Raw genomic sequence first — 24280 nt, forward strand, 5'->3', positions numbered from 1 at the left:
TATCATCAACCCAGTATATATTTCACTCATCAATCTATCAGAGAGACCAAAGACTCAGGAACAAATAGAAACTTTAGAGCTAGATTGACAAACGAATGTCATCTTTCCTAGGTAAAAATCCACACAGACATACCTATTTGACCATGCATTGCACATGACTTATATGTCTGGGGTGTTTCACCCCAACAGTGCACATTCCACTTGCAGTTCCAGCCCAATATGCGTGAAATGAGCAGAATTAGTGGTTTAGCAATATGGCTCAATGAATATTACAAGTACAGTCATCAGAAATATAATATAAATTAATACATTAGGGACCATGGTCAGGCAAATGGCTAATGAGTTTAACCTCTAACAAACATGAGGAAAGGGATTAGCAGTCAGAGCTCTGCTTAGAAAAAAAACACTCTGTGTTTTCCTATGCCCTCACTGAATACTGTTTGGTTTTGTACTGGGCCTTTTGTGCAAAAAAATAACTAAAATGTTTTTAATAAAAGAACGGGGAGAAACTTGTCATGTTCTTCCAATGGGATCGACTGATAGTAAGGCGCAGAAAAGAGAGCTGCTGACTGTAAAAAGCATCTGTGCTTCCAGTGAAATCTGTAGCAAATGTGGCTCTCTAGTGTGGTATCAAAGCAGAATCTGAAAGAACACCACAAAATATACAGGGAAAATCAGATGTCTTCTTCCTGGAGCATAAAGAGTGGAATGCATTGCCACAGTCATAATACTGGAGAAGGAACAATTAAGGTAAAAGTCTTACACAAAATAGTCAGCTCTTCCCTTTGTAGCCCAACTCTCGCATTGTCTTTTCCTGGAGGTCTCTATGTCTTTCACACATCTTGAGTAAAAATAAAGTCTGGAAAAGATCAATTACTCTGCTTCCCATGAGGAATGATCTCTGCTACAGTGTAAGAGAATTCAGAGGAGTTCATGCAGGGATGCAACTAGTTTTGCCCAAGCAAAAGGCCATTTCAGGCTGTAGGCAATTTTAGGAAATAACTCAGAAATGTGGCAGAGAGGATGTCATCCCTTTCTGATTTATTCTTTTCTCTTTTAGGCACGATCAACTAAGGAGCAGCGCTGGGGCGGGCCTTTACTCTCCAGAAATCACTCTTTGGAGGAGGAATTTGAAAGAGCAAAGGCGGCTGTTGAGGTATTGCTCCATTTACTCTTTTCATTTGCAGCTAATGTTCTATGGATTTCTTATCGTACAGCACAGGTATAGGAGAAAGTCGGAACTGGATTGTTTAAAGCAGAGACTAGATACATTGCCTGGAGTTACTCATTTGAAATAGCAGTTTCTATCTTAAAAAGGAAATAAATGAATAACTTAGCTATAAATGAAGATTAGACAGAACCAACTTCTCAAGCTCGACTTTTATTGCTATAGCAAGTAGGTCAAGAAAAAATCCCCATAAATGTAAGTACTTCCAAACTTAAAGTATAAGAGTGAAACATATTTTTTCCCCAGGAACTGAATATGTGCATTCAGTTATTTAAGCTCAGGCACAGACCAGTTCTCCACAGTGAAAATGGAATTCAGAATCATTGATAAGCAGGATGATTACTTGCTGTCATGGATAGCTGCATGCATAGCAGTAATCATGCATCAATTTTTATAATTAGTGGCAGAATGTTAAATACAGGAGCACTCGTTTCCTAACAAATCAATTTAGTTTGAAAGGTGCAGGTATTTGGATAGGTCTCCTATTGCACTTCTGTTTTTTTTCCACTACTTTTCCAACATGAAAAATGCCTCTTGAGTGTTGCCCTATATCACTAGTCCCAGCTGAGATCCCAGTTCTCTCTAGAGACAAGATGGCATATATAGTTTTTTAACAGAAACAAAGAAAAATCAAATATAACTATTGACCTTGAGCATCAAATCTTCTTAGGGGTCCAGTCGGTAACCTTTCAACATCCCATCACCACAAAGAGCAAAGGCAGCTGCATCCAACAAAGGACAAAAGTTCAGTCTGCCTTATGTAACAGCTACTGAAATGAGTTTTTGGGGTGGAAAGATAAGGCTGTGAAACTGGTTCCTCAAAACTGATTATTTTTGACATTAACTGCAGTCCCATTAGTCTCAAAACATCTAGAACACTTCAGAGATATTTGGATTTAGGTTTAAAGTTTAGTGCCTGTATTTTAATACTCCTCTAACTCAAGTTTTATACCACTGTAATTGCAGTGTTGGCAGTTGACCTATTCTAGATTAATATTGGTTAATTACAAAGAAAACAAGGCCAAAATCATATGGTGGCTTCTAGCTGGAATCAGGATTTCTCATTTAAAAAGTTAATTTGATTTTCATGATATGCTAAGGTAAGACTGTATGGTTTCTACCATGTTTTCTTAGTATTTTACTGGACACAGAAAAATGTCTTAGTGTACAAGGCTAAAATGAACACAATGCGTAAGCTAGCTGTTTTATGAACTATAAACTGAAGGCATTTTTCTTGTATTTTCTGAATGCACTGTTTTTTTTCCGATCAAATAGATTCTTTATAAAAATCTGCTAGTGACACTGATGTCACGTATCATACACATTTGCTCCTGGTAGGAAAGGAGAGATTTGCTTTCAGATTGACACTCCTTAAAATGCTCTAGATGTTACTAATTGACTAATTGCATCGCAGACTGATCCTTAAAATGGGACAGGTTGTGCTGTAATCTGTGATTGTGACACGGGAATCTGATGATGGATATCTTTGTGTTACAGTTAGTGGTTAAGCAAATGATATCAGTACTCTTGCAATTGCCAGAAACTATGTGTGATGGGGAGTTCTCAGGCATTCAACAGAAATAAAAATTATCTGAGGCCAACAACAGACTAGAAGATATTACTGAATTAGTTTACAGAGTAAAGTATGAAGGAGAATATATAGTAAAAAATACACCTGCGCATTAAAAGGTCATTCTGAGGCAACAGATTGTTAAATGCTTTAATATAGCCCCACAAACAGCTATTAAAAAGAATCTAATTAAATGCTTCCCTAGCTGTTCAGCTGGCAGTCTTAAATTTTTTTTTTGCTTAAAACAGAAATTTGGCCCAGGTCATTAAAATGTAAAGGAAAGGATTCTTCAGGATCTTATACAGCAGCTATTTTCATTTGCATATGAAAAGAGTTGAAGTTTCATCATAGCTAAAACGAAGTGCTAAGAAAGCCAGAGTGATTGAAAAAAATTGCAGCCCATCTCAGAAAGATTAGTACTTTCTTAAGCGGAGAATAGATGCAGTTCTCAAATTTATTCTTTCGGCTTTGGATATTCCTGTAATATTCTTCAACTGGGAAATCTCCAAGTGGCAAGATTAGCCAGAAAACTGATGAAGAAAAGGAAGCAAATCTCAGGGTCTTTGTAGCCTAGTTTGAAAAGAATTAATTAACAATTCAGTAAATGAAGACACCAAACTTTATCTTCCACCCAATATTCACTTTAGAGCTTTGGGAATGGTTTTAACATGTCAAACTTTGAGATTAATGTAGATCTGCGAGGTAATTCTTTCATAAGAAGGTTTAAAGATGTCTATGCTATTGGGGAATCTTTTAAGAATAAAGAGGTAAGTAAATCAGGTTTTTACATGAGAGGGTGAAGATTCCCTTGCAACAATTTGCACTTTGCTAACTTCCCTGTCATTCTGGAAACTGGATATTTGATTTTTGCATCATCCCTTTGCTATACACGAGGGAAGCACAGATAGCCTAAAGTCTTCGTGATTTCCAAGTGCCAGTGCCATACCAATTATGTTTTAATGTAATCTTTCTAATAATGAACTGTTTTACCAAACATTAGTACTTCAATTCTGGATTCAGGTCCATCCTGTACCTAAATTCTGTTAAAATGATATTTATCATCCACCGTCCTGTTGGTAACGAGTTAAATAAACAAACAAGAAAGTGCAAAAAACTTCCAACTGAGAAATGTTTCAGATGGAAAAGAAAAAAAGCAATTTTGATATTTTCTTACTCCACAGTTCCTTGATGTAGAGATGAAATTGAAGATGCAACAGTCTTGTGAGCTTACGCAAAAGAAATTTTGAGCTGTCCTTCTCAGCATCATTTTATTTACACCACCATGCCACAAGAGCCATCTGCTGTATAACTATACTGTTAGAAGCATCAGACATACTACAGCTAAATTATGAGACCATAGTAGGAAGAAGATGGGATTAGTTTATTCTAGACTAGGAAAACATAGTCCAGAATCATCAGCTTTGTGGTTCCCATGAATACCAATTAGAATACTTTCTGTGTCTATGGTATTCCTGTGTCACTATTTCAACATGGATGTGCCTAAGATTGCCTAAAGCACATTTTAAACTGGGACATAGGAGCTTAAGCATTCAGATGTATTTACTTGGTAGTCTCAAATCACAATGGGAACCTTTGCCTTGATATACATTCTATCTCTAAACCTTACTAAAAAGGCATATTTAAAATTTTGTTTTGAGAAGATATCAGCTAAGGAAATCTTATGTTAGCACATAAATTTAACTTACTATGTCTTTCACATTGAAGTGTATGTTGATGAAGTAATTCAAAGAAAGAACAATCACAGAACCTTCCTTTCTTCTGCATTCATCAGGAAGGAACACTGCAAATTAATTTTTGGCAGTACAGGACAGGCAAAATTCTACTGTAAATGTTATAAAAATAGGTAAATTTAGAAATCAGCCAGCAAAATTCAGAAAGTACACCACCCCACACCACCACCTCTCTTTGTATCATAGGAAGCAAAAAGCCTGGAAATATTTTGCTTCACATTGTTTAACTGCTTCAGCATGTTCTTAAATACTAACAATAAAAACAGCATCTTTGACAAAATGCAGAATTTTCTGCTTGGAAGCAGTGAGATGATATGAACATTTTTCCTGGCTGTCATTCCACTTTGCTGCAGATGACCTGAGAACGTGTTAAATGTGTTCAACTGGTCTGAAAACTTTCAGTATGTCCAAAGTAATTTGCCAGCATTAAGGCAGCAGAAACATTGAAATGAGGTAACTGGCACCAGCCACATAGCAAATAGAATTAAAATTAGATCTAGGAGCCAGATTTTCTGAAACACTCGTTCATTTAACCCTCCTGCCACTGAAGTCATTGAAAAAATTGCTACTAAGGACAGCTGAAACAGACATAGCCCTTTAAACAAAGTCTGTGTAATATTTACAGTCCTCTTCCTCAAGGACCTTAAACAGCTCTGCTATTGACACTACTATTTGTCACAGCAATATTATAGCATTTTACCAGGTGCCATAATTGGACATGATCCAGTTGCTCAGTGCAGCTTTGCCATACCAGTTTTGGAAACCCCACATTCTTGGTGTACTTAGAAAACTGTAGCTGGGACATAAGCCCATTTGGCCCAAACAAGCAAATCTTTGCTTATATTTGCAAATTAGCAGCTGGGTCCTGGTCTGTGTCCAAGTGGCATGTGATGCACTGAGACACATTCTAGCAAATCATGTCTTCTCCCCATTATATTTTCTCTCCACCTTTTGCTCACTATAGATAGACATTAAGCATGGCTACTTGAATGCATAGTAATTCATTAGCTTTTTAAGTGGAGTATGCACATAGTGAACTTCTCTGTGAATTATAAAAGTGTAATTAAGCAGCTAAATTTGAATTTAAGACTTGAAACCACTTACATGCTTGCTTACAATATGCAGAAATGTGTTTTCCAAATGCCGGTGCTGTATCAGATATGTTTTAATCTAATCTTGCTAATAATTAGCTGTGTTTTACCCAAAACTGGTACTTTTGAATTTCTTAAAAATGCAAGCAGGGGGATTTAGGTCCATCCTGTACCTATGTGAAACAAACCACTGATTCATAAGGGATTATTGTGGGGAAAAACACAAGCAAAAAGTCTAATATAAACATTATAGATACTCATATAAATATCACTACTCCTGTAAGACTAAGAAGGCATTACTAATTATTTTTCAATATTAATACTAATAAATTCAATACTAATATTAATCTGTAGGAAAGGGAAATTTCCAGTCCTTTACCTCCTCCTGAATCTCAAAATTACTGCCAGCAAAACCATGGTCAAGTAATTTTTTATTCAGGGCAGTACAGATTTGCACTGAATGCAAAATAGTTGATAGAGACATCTGTTGAACAAGGTAGTTTAATGGATTCAAGTGCTTCTGGTCATGGCTGATATGAGTAAAAGAAGGAGTGATCTGATTCATTATCCTGTCCTTTTCAAATCCTAAATGGACATTTCCTCACAATTTCTCAACTATTTATTAGACACTATTTCCTTCAAATTTGGAATAAAAGCAAATTTTGAAACCTTGGAAATTGTCATTTAACAGATTTGTCAAGTTCTGTTCACTCCAGTGACAAAGAGTGAAATCTCCTCTGCAGGAGTGAATGATTCACATTTGTTTCCTAATCCACAGAAGAACATAGCAGGTACCTTCACAGATCCAGTAATTGCCTAATTCAGACATTTCTAAGTCTCCTGGAGCAAAGTGCTGGACATCAGGAGGCACATGATGACATTTTGGCAGTAAGAGTGTGTACTTTCCTTTTCCCAAGTACCTAAGGAGAGTTGTAACAAGCAATGCAATCACAGACTAAGCTTTGGTTTTTGCGAATCTTGACTGGCTATGGAGCAGTAGCAAAGTGGTCAGTTTTGTAATGAAGATGCAGACAAAATTATCTGAACCAATTTATACTACCTTCAGTTCATTTTGATTAGCAGCTCACTCTCAAATAGTTCTGTCTGAACCTCAATAGAATTATTTGTACTGTTGTCTCTGACATAAATAAGTTGAGAAACTGTGCCCTGCATAGTGTCAGTTCACTGAAGTTCTGGCCATGACCTTCTAGGAACTGGAGAACATTGCAAAGGTTCATAGTGCTGAACATACATTCTGCTATGGAACTGCTTTTCAGGGATTCTGACTGATGTGTGGAGGCTAAAAAGACAGCACCTTAACTTGGATTCTCCCCATTTTTTTTTTTTAATCCTAGTTCTGTTTCTTGGCATCATTTTCTAGGAGCCGTTGTAGTTCCCTCATTCCTAAATTTCATTCGATCATTTCTGTTTCTCTTGTATATGCATTTTCCCTCATCTTTGAGGGGAATGTTAATTTTACTGTAAACTTCAGGTCGTCTTATAGACTCCTCTCACCAGCACAGTGTCTGAGGTAGTATTAAGATTTCTCCATGTCAGAAAGTCCTATTTGCATTAATTCTTTTGTGCAAACACCCTCTGTCTCAGCTTTAATATTGCCCTTTTACATAATTGAAAATGATGCTTAATGTACCAAAATGGGATGCTTGTTCTCTTTTAAATGGTTTTATCTATTATTATTCTTTAACATAAATAAATTATTAGTTTTTTGTTGGGTTTTTTTTTTGGCCAGGGACAAGTAGCATTCGTTTCCTTTACATTTTATGTAATAACTTGCTGTTAGCATCAGTAAGGTGCAGTGTAAGCTGCTGCAAATCCTGCTTCAAACAGCGCATACACTGTCTCTGAAATAAAGAGTTTCTCTTGATGAAATGCATTCCAATGCAAAAGAGGAAAATTAATTATGGAATTCCAAATATGAGCTTCAGTCAGTATGATTAGTAATGGAATTAATATTGCTCAGCAGAATTGCCAGACTCTGACCACTGGTAGAAAGATATTGAAAGCTTACCATTTCATTTTAAAGTTTTGTTGTTCATTTCTTCCCTCTTTTTCTTCTAGTCAGACACAGAGTTTTGGGATAAAATGCAAGCAGAATGGGAAGAAATGGCTCGCAGAAACTGGATTTCAGAGAACCAGGAAGCACCAGGACAAGTCACCATCTCAACCATTGAGAAGGTAACACAAAGGTTTTTAATATCCTTCCTGTGAAACTTTGAGATGAGTCTCAGCTATTCAAGGCAACCCAAGAAAACTCTTTGGACACAGAAGCTAATTTTGCCCAGAAGAGATCATTCTCCTTGACTGTCTGGGAGTGGGGTAGATTAAAAAACCTTATCATAGTGAGAACACATTTAGACTTGCACGCTGCCAGAATTCAGCTAGAAGGTTCACAAAGCAAACTGCTAGATTATGGGCACTTTTGAAGATGGGCACTTTAGGAAAAGCACCAAATAAAAAAATCTCAGTTGGCACATTCAAACACTGTTGAGTATAGAAATGATGAAATTCTGTCTCTCCATTCCCTCCATCATATGTTTTAATTTAGAATCATAGAATGGTTTGGGTTGGAAAGGACCTTAAGATCATCTAGTTCCAGCCCTCCCACCATGAACAGGGACACTTCACACTAAACCATGCCACTCAAGGCTCTGTCCAACCTGGCCTTGAACACCACCAGGGATGGAGCATTCACGACTTCTCTGGGGAACTTATTCCAGTGCCTCACCACCCTTATAGTAAAGAACTTCCTCCTTATATCCAATCTAAACTTCCCCTGTTTAAGTTTTAACCCGTTACCCCTTGTCCTATCACTACAGTCCCTAATGAAGAGTTCATCCCCAACATCCCTATAGGCCCCCTTCAGATACTGGAAGGCTGCTATGAGGTCTCCATGCAGCCTTCTCTTCTCCAGGCTGAACAGCCCCAACTTCCTCAGCCTATCTTCATATAGGAGGTCCTCCTTGATCATCCTCATGGCCCTTCTCTGGACTTGTTCCAACAGTTCCATGTCCTTTTTATGTTGAGGACACCAGAACTGCACACAATACTCCAGGTGAGGTCTCACAAGAGCAGAGCAGAGGGGCAGGATCACCTCCTTTGACCTGCTGGTCACGCTCCTTTTGATGCAGCCCAGAATACGGTTGGCTTTCTGGGCTGCAAGCGCACACTGCCTGCTCATGTTCATTTTCTCATCAACCAACACCCCCAAGTCTGTCTCCGCAGGGCTGCTCTGCATCTCTTCTCCACCCAACCTGTAGCTGTGCCTGGGATTGCTCTGACCCAGGTGTAGGACCTTACACTTGGCTTGGTTGAACTTTATGAGGTTGGCACTGACGCACCTCTCAAGAATGTCCAGGTCCCTCTGGATCACATCCCTTCCCTCCAGCGTATCAACCGAGCCATACAGCTTGGTGTCGTTGGCTAACTTGCTGAGGGCACACTCAATCCCACTGTCCATGTCAGTGACAAAGATATTGAACAGGGTGGGTAACTTGATCAGTAATTTGATTTTTACTGTGTAGCTGATATTAGCATACACCACTTACACTGCAGCAGCAAGGCAAAATTTAAAATACTAAAATAAACTCAGGTATTTGCAACACTCTTCTGTACCTTGAAGGTTAATTGAAGCTTTCAGACTATTAACTGAACAGAATCAGGTTACAAGCACTGCAGGGAGTCCACTGCTTGGTTCGTGCTTTTCACCACCAAACTGGATCAGGCTTATGCTAGGTTCAGTTCTGCTGTTATTGCAGACAGTGTGAGTTGTTGCCATTATATTTGATGGCGCAGGAGAGCCCAACATGAGTACCAGTAAGTATTACTACAGAGCTAAAGTAAAAATAAAGAGAGCAGAAACATAAATGTCCAGTGATGCTAGGCTTTTACAGGTTTTTTCAGTGACATTTCAGGGAGGGGGAGTCGTACTATTTTCATAGAACAAAGCATATTTACATTCAGTTGGGAAATCGTGAGTCATTTAATTTTACAGAGATGCCATTCCTTGCTACTGTGCTTCATCATGGGTCCATTATCTCTCTTCTCCAGGGTTATTTTTTCCATACTGAGAATCCCTTTAAAGACTGGCCTGGTGCTTTTGAGGAAGGACTGAAAAAAATGAAAGAAGGTGACCTGCCAGTTACAATCTTATACCTGGAAGCTGCTATTCTACAAGAACCCAATGATGCAGAGGTATTCACCCATGTGCCTTTCATTGATAAAGGAAAAGGGGACTCCCTTTAGCGTGCAATGTTGGAGAGATTTCAGGGCCCAAACCTTTGCGGGTCATGACTGACTGAAACAGGCTGAATGCTAACAGTGGTTTTGAAATAGTATATGCCTTGAAAGGTGAGCTCTTCAAAAGATGAGAATCTATTTTTGAAATGATATCATTTCCAAGTTGTCATTTAAAAGCATTCAAAAGATACAATATTTCAAACCTTTCCTTCTTTCCCTGAGGTTTTCAAACTATCTCTTAAACACTGCTATTGAAAGATGAACATTTTTGATTTAATAAGAATGTTGAAAAATCTTTAAAAGTTATATTAATATCTGAAATATTGATGTTTTCAAAAAATATATATGTAAAGTCTGTTTTCTCTGAAACATGAAAAATATTTACAGTGTATCTAGGTCTTGTTGAATCTATTACCTCATTAAATTAACCAGCAGTATTTTGAAAAGCAGAGAGAATCCCCAGACATTCTTGAATCCCTTAAATGTATACAACTTCATAATTGTTCTTCCTCGTTTCCCATAAAATTCTAGCAATATGTAAAAAGTACAGCAATTCAAATTTAAGAAATCATCATGTGATCACTGACAGAATACCTTTGCACTCATTCATTACAAATATTATCAGTCCCAAAGATATTCAAAACTGCACTGATTTATGATGTTGGTATGCACACTGTGGAAACATCTGTAGCTAGTGCTGGACAGATCTGCTATTTTTATTCACCCTGCTGCTTAACAATGATATTAGTTGTAACTCTGCTTGCAGTTGGGTATATATAACAAAATATCACTATGATGATTATTTTTGCAGGCGTGGCAGTTCCTGGGTGTAACACAAGCAGAGAATGAAAATGAGCCGGCAGCCATTGTCGCCCTCCAAAGGTAAATGAAGATAATTGCTAAATAAGGGGTCTGATGAGTATTAGGTAACACAGACCTACGTATATTTAACATGATACCTATCTTGTAATATGAAGTATTTATTTAACCAAGTAAAGCACTGACATAGATATACAAATATTCCCAGTGACTTCAGATGGATGACTAGTGATTAATATTGCTTGTTTATTAAATAAGTGCAATATTAAATTTAGTAATTTAAGTAGTTGCACAAAAAGAAAAGTTACATGACATGATAAACATGAATTAGGCCTAATGCAAATGAAGTACCCTTTTTATATTCTAGCCACTTGGAATGTTTTGTGTAGTCTGTCCTTTAATGAAGAAGGCTTTTTAATTGGAACGAGCTCACTTCAGCTGCTGAATACTAAACCGACAACATTTTTAGGCTGATAGAGATGCAAAGATCACCGTATGCTTGTATGTAAAATGTCATTTCCAAAATATCAGCATTATTATTGTCCTTCCATAGTGGGTTCCCTCTGCATATTCAATTGCATTAGCAACGCTAACCATCTAGCCATTTCACCTAAGGATACTCTAACTTATTAATATGTAACTTATTAGCTTGCCTGGGTAAAAATCCAAGGGGTTGCCTGATTTCAGGCTTGCTCATCCCCACCATTCTGAAAGAAGCAAGAGCGGTGTTCACAAAATAGATGAGATTCTGTTTTCGGTTAATGGTATATAACCATAGAAAGACCAGAAAAACTGGGAATTCAGCACGACTGAAAAGATTCATACGGATGGAAGAAATTTCGTCTTCAAAACACTTTTTTTATATAGCTGCAAACTATTTTAATCCACTCGCTTGAATTTACATAAAGCTTCTCTATTTACTAGACAGGTATTATAAAAATGAATCTACCTACATTTACTCATAACCAGAAGGATGGAAACAAAACTTGTATGCATACTTTGATACACTTAAGTGTATACGCACAGCAATGTGCATGCATACATGTGTGTATATACCTACACATAATGCACTTACCACAGAAAAATAAGACAAAGTCCATTCTTTAAATATATTATTGGGTAGATCTTACTTGTCTGATTTTTTTTCTTTTTTTTTTTTTTGACACAGATTATTTTGAAAGAAATCAAGAATTGTGTTTGGCTAAAAGAAATACCTCAATGTATTTTTATTTTCTGCCTTTTAGGTGCTTGGAACTACAGCCGAACAACCTAAAAGCTCTGATGGCCCTGGCTGTAAGTTATACTAACACTGGCCATCAACAAGAAGCCTATCAAGCTCTAAGAAACTGGATAAAGCAAAATCCAAAATACAAGCATATAGCTAAAAGCAAAAAAGGGTCCCCAGCACTTACCAGGAGAATGTCTAAGGCATCAGACGAAAGGTAAACGCAGTGTAAATCTCAGTGGTGGAAATTTTAACATTACTAGAAATGATGGTGGATGCTGTTTCCCCTTACTCTGCAGACATTCAGCCTGTTCCCTACGATGGAAGACTCAGTATCTCTACTGGCAGAAGTAGGGAACCAAGATAAGACAATCGGTTTAGCAACTGAAGGATGTATCTTACACCATTGGTGGAAGTTAAACAAACAAACAAACAAACAAACAACAAAAAGAACCACCAAAACATTAATAAAGAAGCTAAAAACTCAGTTCACATCACTTTCTCCTGACCTTGTCTGCTACCTCTGTATTCCCAAATCCTGCATCTTCATTCTTCAGCTGTTTCCAAATCCATACCAGGCCTGTAACCTGCTCTACGTGTGTGTGTTCTCCCTACTGTTAAACATATTTCCTATACCCCTATCATGCCACTAGAATCCAGGAATGACAGCCATTTTTCAGTGGGATGTGACTTCATTTCACTGAAAACACTGAGAGGTAGCATCTGCCTGTTTAAAAGCTATTCTGGATCTAAGCAAAGAGATAGTGTAGTCATTTTATTTGACTTCAGCCTAGCACACTGTAAAGGGAGCTGGCAGCCATTTTAAATAACAAACAAAATCATGAGTTGGCAGCCCTTCATCGTGATTTCATGAGATTGATAAGTACTGCTGCATTGCGAGATGCATGATACAGTCATTACAGGCATAAACATAATTTATAGAACTAAATCACCAGGGCTATCTCACTGCTTGTCATTTTGAAGACAGGCCCTTATCCTAACAAGCCCTGGGCTGACAAGATAATTTAGTATAAGCAAAAATAAAACATAAAGTTCTGCTTAATTGATGTGTGCTATTCTACTTTGGCTTAATCCCACTGACATCTGGTGGTGTCAATGCAAAGGTTTTGTGAATCCCACAGTGGGTACAGAGGACTTACTTAAATTTTGGCATCTTTCTTCTGGGGTCTTGTCTGGTCACTTGATCTATTCCTCTTTATAATGACTACTATTAATGACTACTATTTTTGCCAGTAAAGAACTCTATTACATCTGAGAAACTCATCTAATTTTAACACTTTAATAAGCCTTCATGTTATCTCACTTGGGTTCACAGCTGCACTACGACTTCATTATATAGGTGAACTTTTTTATTCCTGCACCTGGAAGTTAATCTGTGCTGTGCTGAAGCTTATTTTCAAGTTATATCTCTTCTGATAAATCCCACTATAAGGATTTATAAATTTATTTATAAATTTATTTGGCTATGCAATCAACACTGCAATATTTGTAAAGAATTGCAAAATTGAATACTGTTATTTTTCACCCTTATCTAGCTCATTACTTGAAGAAGTAAAGGATTTGTATCTGGAGGCTGCTCACCAGAATGGCGATATGATAGACCCTGACTTGCAGACAGGACTTGGAGTTCTTTTCCACCTGAATGGAGAATTTAACAGAGCAATAGATGCATTTAGTGCTGCTTTAACTGTTCGACCAGAGGTACATTTTATGCTTTTACATTTGTAAGAATTCAGCTTTTACAGGCCATTTTCTTTCTCCACTCTTGATCCAGGTAATATTAATGAGATATCACTTCAGCCATTAAAATTTTAATATCTGAAATAGAAATGTTAATTACAAGATAGTCCCATTTAGAAGCAGATTTATATATGTCCAATTTCTAGCTGTGTTCTGATTGATTGTACTAGTTATATAAAGTTGCCTATAATGAGGAGTCAGAACCTCACATTCTGTGTCAATTACGAGGAAACACGATACTGTTATTTTCTGCAGTCCTCCTCACCTTAGAAGCAAAAAAGAGCTATTATGTGCCTTTTTGACACCTACAATAGAAAACTCATTTTCTCATCAGGACTATACATTATGGAACCGTCTTGGAGCAACCTTGGCAAATGGGGATCGAAGTGAAGAAGCTGTCGAAGCCTACACACGTGCTTTAGAAATTCAACCTGGCTTCATTAGGTCCAGATACAATTTAGGGATAAGCTGCATCAACCTAGGGGCATACAGGTAAGTTACAAAAACGTGCAAACAGAAAAGTGAGGCATCTTAACTACAATGTGAAAATTCATTTTCTAGCTGGAGCTATCTAATTAAAAAAGAAATATCAGATTATAGCTCTGTAATCTCAGCTGTTGCAAAAATCAGTAATTATTTTTTAAAAAGTACTAACAAATCAATAATACTTTTCTTATAGCCACAAACTCTACGTAACAGAACTACTAGATTCTATTAAAAGAAAATAAATCCCTTATTCAGCAAGCTGCTTAAATATTTTGTTTAGCTCTAAGTCCAAGTACTCCTTTTATAAACAATGGGATTGTTCCCACACTTAAATGTAGTCCTGTGCTTAAGAGCTTTTCTAAAAGAAAATGTAAGAGCCTGTCCAAAGAAAATTTCAGTTAAACTGCTTCAGGTAGTTAATCCCGTCAAAAACACTTTCAGTCTTCAGGAATCAAGCATGATTCCAGGGTGTTTAATCCAACTGTCAGCGTAAACTGGATGACATGATGAAGGGGAGCTACACAGCAGTGAAGACAATATCTCTAGATGTATGAATAGAGTGGGCTCTGTATTACTAGCCACCACATCCATTTGTTTAAAGAAACTCTAAGAAAGAGTAACACAAAGAGACTGATGAACTACATTGTAAAATAATGTACTTGAAGTCCAGCGTAGAACTTTCTAAGGTTTTACTCTAGCTATTAAACAAATTACATTGCTTCTTTCTTTTGTCTTCTTCCCTACAGAGAGGCTGTCAGCAATTTTCTCACTGCTCTCTGTTTACAAAGAAAGAGCAGAAATCAACAACAGGTTCCCCATCCTGCTCTATCAGGCAATATTTGGGCAGCACTTCGAATTGCTCTATCTATGATGGACCAACCAGAACTATTTCAAGCTGCCAATGTGGGTGATCTAGATATTCTGTTAAGAGCTTTTAATCTAGAGCCGTAATAAAAGGTATCCACAAATCAATTATATTGTATTAGGAAACAGAGAACTCTTTTATATCTCATCTCAACAAGACCACATTTTTCAAAAAATCATGGCTGTGGATCAGTAAGGAACTTCCCTTGGACATTACTTAAAAAGGAAAAGTTCAAAAGCACAAAATATTGTACATAAATTCAAACTCAAAGGATTGAAATGAGCTGTGGCTAATCTGACAAAGCCCTGAATTACATGAAGTAGCCATTTCTAAAGGAACTTCATCCCATGCAAGATCTCTCTCTCTCTCAATATATACACAGCTATACAAAGAAAAATATATTGAAAACAAAGCTAGATAATCATTATTGCACAGCAGAATGGAAGCAATGCATCCAAGGAACCTGCTTACTAGCTCATCGCACTATGCTGACATCACTTTGCCCTACAACGTGGATTCCCTATCCTTTGGCTTCTTTGTTGAAAAGTCCTCTCAAGGTCCATTTTTAACATAGCTCTGAGAACAGATGCATGTAAAATTGATGTATTTCGGTTGAATATATTTATTAGCTGGCAATCAAGAAAATTTTTGCTTCCAAATGTAACTTCGATTAATTTGGGCCCAATCCTGCAGGCTCATTGAGTTGCAAACCATGTGCAACATTAAGAGAAACATCATACATGGAAGTCTATGGGATTAGGCCATGTACATATGGGAAGGCCAAGTGCTGCCAGCAGAAGCAGTAATTTGCACTAGAATTGTTGCTGTTCAAACCAGCTATCCCTGATCTTGCACAGAGCACGTCTGCTTCAAAGGGGTTCATAGCAGGATCTGCAACTATGTACTTATGCACTTTAATTTTTCTTTTTGTAAGATAGCGCTACGCTTTTAGTTACTAACAACAGAATGTACAGGATAGCCTTGTTGGCATAGAGGACCAAATATAATTTCCTGAAATGTGATGAGAAGGTTTTCAATATTCTTCCGTTTAAAAAATGCAAATACAGTATAAACTGCAATATCCATTAGAAAGATCATTCTATTATCATCAGGTACTGCACACATACATGCATGCACATACATGTTGTAGGTGAACGATGACATTTCAGAACATATTAAGCCACAGATCTTTATTGCAAATAAAGAAGAATCTTCATAGGACTGCAGACCATGCTCAAGGGAAAATTTTCCCTGAAAAAGTTGGTCTGTATGCTTGTAGGACTAAGGTTTGATCCTGCTATTATAGCAAGTAGTAGCAAAGGACTCAGTGGTCTCCATGATAGCAGACTAAATCCTTCGATAACATCAGTATTCGTAGCTGCCTAAAAATGTGTGTGTGTACATATATATATATACACATATATATATATACACATCATCTATAATTTTCCCTGACTGGATGAATGGGGAACAGTATTGGGGCATTACATGATGAAGGGATTAATTCAGCTACAATCAAACACATTTAGCTCAAGGTGAATGTGTCAATCAAAGACAGAAATAGAAATTTTTAAGGTAATAATTTTCAGGTTTTTTCCTATACAGTGAAAGATAAAAAGCCGAATCAAATGGCTACTATGTTGCTCTGTGGTCAGAAATTCAATGTGCAAAGTAGGTACTGAAATGTGTTAAAGTGGGACAAATAGCACATTTCCTACAAACAACATTAGAAGAAAAATCCAGCTCAAAGATCACAGAGAAAGAAGCTCTGTGGGAATCAGGACAGTTTCAACAGTACAAACCTAATGTTTCTTGCAGCTGTCTGTTATTTTGAGCAACCACTTAAAGGAAAATTCCAGGTAAGACAGTGTAATCACTGCATCTAATCACCAACTATAGCTTGTTAAATAAAAATAATCAATTTTCATTAAAAAATAAAAGGCTTACCTCACACTCTCTCCCACAGAATACAGATGCTGAAACTGCTACTGGAATTTTTTAGTAGTGCTTTATTAATTCGCTCCTTACACATGTATTCCTATTTAGCTATCAAGCGTTTCATAACTCATTCCTGCAACTTTCTCTACGGATTTGTTATCAAGGACTGACTGGGGGTGTTGTTTTAGCTAAATGGGCTGCTGTATGCATATCTTCTGATAACAGTTTGCGCCTTTGCTTTGATAGTGATGTGTGATAAGGCAGAGCAGAAGGTGTAATGCAACTGAATCTGGAAAGTGGTAAGAAAGAAGGGAGGCATCTTTGGGAAGAGGCAGTAAGGCAAAAGCAATATGCTTACATTTTGCTTGATGCCCTGCCATCACACAAATTCTTCCAGAACATCCTTTGTGCTGTGGTGTAGGATAATCAGTACTTATCCAAAGGAACTGGCTGCTCAAGAGCTTTATTTTTATACCTTTCAAATAAAACAAAACTTAACTGCTTGACTTCTCAGTCAGAATGACAAAGGGCATTTGATACTGATTATCAGTTCACTAAACGTCTTCTCTATGATGTACGTGAGTAACACAGCAATTCTGTTAGGAAAACCTAATGCAAATCCTAATGTCCCCAGAAAGGAACAGACCAAGTAGGCAATTTCTGATATATCCTGAAATGCACTGCTCAAAACTGTATCCATCTGCTGATACATGTCCACACCCACGTGACTGGTGTGAGAAAAGTTGTCTGTGTAAACCTAGAGACAAATCAAAGGGCTGAACTCTGCCTCCCATGGGGATACTCAGGCCCCCAGTTCATCACAAGCACTGCAATCCTGCTATACTGGACACAGGCTACAAAGCCTATCCAAAGAGATTGTGCACGCTCTTGGAGGTTAGCATATTTGCTCCAATTAACCCTGTACCACTGACCGAGACACTGCATGAGGGAAAGACTAAAGCAGATAGAGGACAGTGGCACACCCCCTTACACTAGACACCAGTTCTGGCCTGGTCTGTGTTGGCGAGTGGCCAGTGACCGAGCTCACCTCACCCTAACAGCTCAGGCTCAGCAGCTCTTGGTACTTCTGGAGACTTCTTCAATACCCTGAGCTTTATTGTCCTCCTTTAGCCTCCACTGCCAAGCACAGTCAGTGCAGAAGACATGATTAGATGCAGCTTTGATCTGACTTCCTCACAGGGTTTCTCAAATATTCAGCAGCAAGCATGTATATTTGGCTGAAACAACAAGAGAAATCATGTGAGGAGGCTGCAGCATTTTAACCTGAAGAGAAAATTCATCTACTCAAACTTCTAATCAAGCATGAGACAGGATAAACAAGGCAGCTGCTGAATAGTAGCAGATTGAACCTGAGAGTGACATGGTAAATCTAGGCCTTGTTCTCAGTCCTGCCTGTGAGCTAAACCAAGTCAAAACCTCCTGCCATCTCTGACTTGCTCAGGTGTGCAAGGAAGGAAGACAGGCAATTAACAGCCACTGCCTGTGATGGCACTACCAAAGAGCAGTGGAGTGCCGCTGTCCCACAGACCACATGGGTCAGGTCACCACTCAAGTAAATTGAGAGGCAGCATATGAACACAACGTTGCTCAGATCTACATAAGAAAACAAACTAAGTTTACACAAGAGACTAGCAATTTGAGCAAAGAAGAGACTCGGAGACATTTCAAGATAACTGCACAGCATCTATACGATGATGACAAATTAACGTTACAATGGTTTATCATCATCTCTCACCCCTGTTTCCCTTTCCTGTTACTCCCCTCTTTCTCTAGAGGTGATTTATCACTGCCAGGTAATTGATTACAAGTGTTTTTGAGTCTTCTATTTTATATTTCACACATATTGTTTTCCCAACCCCAGCTTGTGAATGGCCCTCTCCTCTGCAAAGCTTTAAGAGTATTTATGACCTGTAAGTCTGATCCATCAAGCTGCTGAACAGTGAGTCTGTAGTCTTCACAGGAGTCCTTCACACTTGGCATGATCAGTTCATGTGCCCATATTCAGTGACCGGACAAGGGCTGGCCTCTGATACCACTGCACATGCTAAACAGGTACTGAAATCAAAGAGATTATTTAGGAATGCGCCTTTCCAATTAAAGTAATAGGCTCATTTCTTGCCTGTCTTCTAAACTACAATGTCTATTGCTGCAATATAGTGGTTTATGTCAGTTTCAAGAATTGATCTGATCTTCAGGTAAACACATACACATATCTGTATCAAATAGTATTTTCTTGTGATGAAACACGGCACTTGTAAAAATAGAGGGGGAGGTTCCAATGACAAAACCTCATATGAGAATATTGCATGCAATTACATAATAACCACACTGAAATATTAACATGAAGCATGCAATAATAATACTTGAATACATGTTTACAGAATGCATGCAGAAGGCCAACTCATAGGATATTTTAAACTATTGATTGGTATCTTCTATGGGATATTTTAAAAGTACTTTGCATCTGCCATACTCAAAACTGAGTTGTTCATGTTACTTGGAACAGATTAGACCAAATGCAGAGCCCTTTTTAAATCCCATCCTTAGAAATCACTTTGTGTTGTGCATTTCATGTTTGCTTCAAGTGTTTATTTAATAACAGACACGTAGTAATAGCTTTGGCAGACACGTTTTAGTATCCTCTTAAGGATTAAAAAGCTAAATGTGTGCAGCTTTCACTGTGAAGCATGTGTTTAGACTTTCACATTTTCTTCTCCAAACAACAGAAAAAGATTCCCAGAATCAGTGAAACAACTATTGTCTCAGTCCACACTTACTTACCATGGCCAGGCTTGTCAAAGTTGCCCACTAGCTCTGAAAGCAGCTCAGTGTCCAACTGTTCTCTTTGAAGTATATACGCATAAAATTTCAGAGGATCTGAGTATCTGCTGCAGCCACTGAATTCAGCTGAAAGCTCAGGACATGAAGTTACACATGAAGAGCTAATGAGCCGATTTAGAGAACTTGGACCTGTCTGTCAGGTGAAAAGGAGGACCCTTACAACACCAGCAGATCAGCCAGGTGATTCTAGGAACATCCATAGAGCACAGGCCTCCATAACACAAAAGCCACCACAACAGAAATAATAACCAATGAAATGACTGGTGGCCATAGAGGCAAAGCCTGAAGCCTACATCACTGCCTGCTGGAGCCAGTGAGAACTGAAGTGAAACATAAATTGGTTTTACATCTCCTTTGCCCAAATTGCATCTGCAAAATGAGATGTGTTAGTTACTTCTCATGAATAACCTGCGCAGTTGAAAAATGCATTTCTGGTCACCAGTGTTGTCATCCTAGCAGTCTGTACAGTGCATTTATGTAATAAATGCTTATAAAATACCGAGTATTCACAGATAAGTGATAGACAAAATGCACTGCATGTTGTGAAAAATAAAAAAGTGGTATGCAATACAGTACTACCTACTAGTCAAACCTTATGTAGGCTAGAAAACAGATTCCTTCATTATAGTTCTACTGGTTTTGGACTGGTGAAATAAATGAGAGAAAACAAATGCCATGCATGAAGAGACCACTGACACTTTGAACAAAGCTAGGCAAAATGAAAACAAGCATGTCGCAGAATCCACAGAAAGGTTCAGAGCCTCAGCCTACAAAATAAAAAGTACTAGACATGTGAGAGAGACTGAAGGAATCTAGTTTTCCTAAAATAAACCTTAACTTTATGAATGCTTGCACAAGTGACAGCCCATTGAGCAAGCTTGCATGGTCAAGACTTAATGTGCTTTGATCTTTATTCCCCTTCCACATTTACAGAATGTCATTGACATTGATAAGACTTTAATTTAAATAGCTTTTTTAAAATCAGTAATCTACTGTAAACTCAGAAAAATCAAAAGCATTTGTAAGTATATTTTATATATCTGGATATAATGTATCTAGAGCAGAAGAAAACTAGTTTTGAGAGGCATTCTGTGCAGCTTCTTCTTTATGCTGTAAACTGTTTGAAAATCTTGGCGATCTTGCATCAGTTTTTTGGCTTTATTTTTAAGCCAACATACAGGAAAGAAGAGATTATAGGGTTGGCAGATACTTTCACCTGGGCCATCTGAGAGCCCTGCTGCTGCAAAGACTTACATTGCTCACTTAACTTTTTGTGTGGATGGTTAAGTGTACGGCTTAGCAATGAAGTGGGCAGTGGATGCAGAGGTGGGAGTTCAGCCCTACCCCTGAATGTTTACATTCTGTTACCAAGGTTCATATTGACCCAGACTGAGAATCTGAGTGTAAGCACATATGGAGTAAAAGATTAGTTTCTTACTACAGGTAACTTTGCCTCTATATACTTAGTGCATTATCAGGTGTGCATAATATTAAACACAGACCTGTAGTTTACTGATGCTTTAATTTGACATTTTCTTGCACTGCTGTTTAAAATAAGATTATTTCCTCAAAAAGGAACGATGCGCATATTGGATGTGTTACATTTATTAAGGTCATAGATGACTATTTGCAGAGCGCCACGTTTAATGTAGTATTTTTGTACTATAATGGAGGCATGCCTTCCTTGGGTTCTTTTCCACATATTAAATTGTATTTATTTACCTGTATTTATAACTGTGCAATTTTTAAATATGGTTTAATAATAAACTTTGTCTGTGGCTTCAAATATTTCAAAATATCTTTTCAATTTGAAAACAGTCTTGACTATAAATACTTGAACTGAAAGGAGGGATCTACTTCTCCAATTGGAATAAAGAGTTATTTGTAATGAGGTGTTCTATCCCATTGTTTACGACATGAGCATGCTTCTCTGCTTAAAAATTAAGGGTCCAGAGGATGCTTTTATTTATCACCATTTTTCAAAAATTCATCATTACTCTGAGGTAGAGTTGTTTTTCTAATTTATTTTTATTGCCACATGTTGATAATTATACTTACAATTGGGATTTATACCAGTTGAGGTCTGGCCCAAAGGATTTTGCACATACACTTCATATGAAACAAAACAGAAAAAAGTACAAAACCCCACAAACTTTCAATGATTGAAATTATTACTCAAGCAACTTCCCATAGATCACAGCAGGAGTTGGCTGTTTTTCAGTTTTGGCTTTCATGTGATGAAACTGACAGAGTAGAAATTACATCATCTTTATATTTTTGCTATGGGATACTAACATGAGCACAAACATGAGAAGGACATAAAACTCCTGTACACCACTGTGGACAGAAAAGATGACAACCAGAAAGGGGGCTGTGACAGTTACAGCAGGGGGCTGTTGGCAAATCAGGACAACACTGGCATGGATCTGAAGGCTGACTCCCTCAAGGGACCTGTGTGATGCTCCAGAAAAACAAACCAACCACAAGCAAACAGACAATAACAAAAACTCCATGAAAGCCAGCCAGGATTAGCCTGTAGAAATAAAGTTCTGTCAGGAAAGTTAAAGTTAATGGCTTTAAGCAGAACCTTCCAGAAAAATAAAAAAGGGAACCAACACTAAAACCACACTGGCCCTCACGATGCAAGTACAGGTGCTCTTGACACTCATGTTTTGCCAGAGATTTTGTTGGTTTAGTTTTTGCTGCTTGCATGTGCTAACAAGTAGCAGTAATGCCCATTAAGTTACATGTTCTGTAGCAAACACAGAGCAGGAAGGAAGCCAAAGACAGCGGCTGGGAGAAAAGCATTAGTACTAAATCCTACATACAAAACTGCTCAAAAAAATCACTGGGAAAGTTTCTGGTGAAGAAGTCTGAAAATAGAATCACCTGCCCCACACCAGTCATGCACTGTCTTCAATATTTTTATAGCATTCATCTTTCATGACAGTTTTCAGTGCCTCTCATTCTTTTTAGGCTTGTAGCACACCTGCAGGACAGAGAGGTGTTACTTCCCACTTTAGTGAGGGGGAGCAGAAACCAGGGGTGGTGTTAAACTTGCCGGTTATCTAATACTTCTTTCCACAAGCAGTCTGCAAAAGTTAACAGGTACAAATCCTGTGCAGGAAATTCTTGCACAAAGTCTGAGCAGAGACCGTTAGCTTGCACAAGGAGACACATTTTTACACATCTTCCAGTTGCTACTAGTGGTGTGAACACAGCACAGCGTGACTTGACATGGTCACAAAGGTCACCTGTGATAGAAGAGAAACCAAAACAGGTCATTAAATTTGGCCTTCAGGAGCTCAACCATCTTTACCCTTCTCATCATTCAATATTTCACATGTCCTCTATGTCACCTGTATTCCAATAGGTTTACCTCTCACCTCTCCTCCAGTTCCTGGTCCCATGATCCTATAAAAAGATGAAAGGGTTGCCATCTCGCAGTCTTCCTTCTTGGCCAATTCTTGCATCTACCAAAGAATCTCAATGGTCACACTGCTATGTAAAGCCCTTAAACATCAGGAAAAAAAGGCTTCTCCTTTACTGAGCAGCAGGTGAAATTTCTAAATGAGTATCAGGAATCACAGACCAAGATAAAGCAGGAATTTTGGAGTGAAATAACAACAGTCTTCCACATCTTGCCAACTCTTGTGTTCAAAGAATATCAGCCGGCTTAAAAGTTAAAAGCAAAAAACTCCAGATCTTACCTTAAATGCTTGTTTCTATCTTTGCCAAGTTTTATAGCCACTCAGGGCTTGGGTTTTTTTTTTCGTGGGATTTCCCCCTACCCCCTCCAATCCACACAAGTGCCATGAGTCACAAGAAATCAAGACTGTTACAAACCTCTTTGTTCCCTATACAGTTTTTTTTAAATAAAACACCAAACATGAGCACAAAGAGTAAAAAAAGAGGCAACATTAAAACATATTCAATGTATTCCTCTTCAGACAGGAAAGACAGAAGCAAGAATCCACACAGACACAAGATGCAAGAATATTTTTTAATTTAAAACATTAGCAACAATGTCATTCACAACCTTTCTCATCACAGACAAATACTCTCCAAAATGTTAACAGTGCTTCAAGCAAACAACTCTGAATGGTGCAAAGTAAACCGGTACAGACACTTCCAGGATACAACAGTAAAACCACCAAAATGAACAGAAATCAGAAACTGACCTCAGCCATTAAGGTAGGAAGGGTGATGGGAAAAAGAATAAAAAGTTATGTCCAGTTACACATTTTGCATAGTCATTCAATGCATGAAAATGAAGAAGATAAAAATGGCTGCTGCCAGGATGGAGAACAAAAGGAATGAATTGGAGATGCTTCTAAAACAATCTAACAAGCTCTGGTTGCATCTGCATTCAGAATGTGTGCTATGACCCAGGGGAGGCTGCCCGAATGAAATAAATAAATAAATAA

The 24280-nt window shown here is 37.9% G+C and overlaps 1 protein-coding gene across 8 annotated transcripts in view; it reads left to right on the plus strand.

The window, feature by feature from the left end:
- PEX5L (peroxisomal biogenesis factor 5 like) overlaps positions 1-16318 on the plus strand; it is a 108700-nt gene extending 92382 nt beyond the window's left edge. For all 8 annotated transcript variants that reach the window (XM_061452466.1, XM_061452462.1, XM_061452464.1 and 5 more), the window contains 8 exons: positions 1061-1156; positions 7720-7836; positions 9709-9852; positions 10709-10779; positions 11961-12158; positions 13498-13663; positions 14037-14194; positions 14935-16318. In XM_061452466.1, coding sequence (XP_061308450.1) covers positions 1061-1156; positions 7720-7836; positions 9709-9852; positions 10709-10779; positions 11961-12158; positions 13498-13663; positions 14037-14194; positions 14935-15139 — 1155 coding nt within the window. In that variant the 3' untranslated portion in view covers positions 15140-16318. The remainder of the gene's footprint in view (positions 1-1060; positions 1157-7719; positions 7837-9708; positions 9853-10708; positions 10780-11960; positions 12159-13497; positions 13664-14036; positions 14195-14934) is intronic.
- The last annotated feature ends 7962 nt before the right edge of the window (positions 16319-24280 follow it).

This window comes from Pezoporus flaviventris, unplaced genomic scaffold (genome assembly GCF_033815535.1).
Source record: "Pezoporus flaviventris isolate CSIRO_AGI_PZ_B2104156 unplaced genomic scaffold, CSIRO_AGI_Pfla_v1 ptg000013l, whole genome shotgun sequence".
Classification (NCBI taxonomy): Eukaryota; Metazoa; Chordata; class Aves; order Psittaciformes; family Psittacidae; genus Pezoporus; species Pezoporus flaviventris.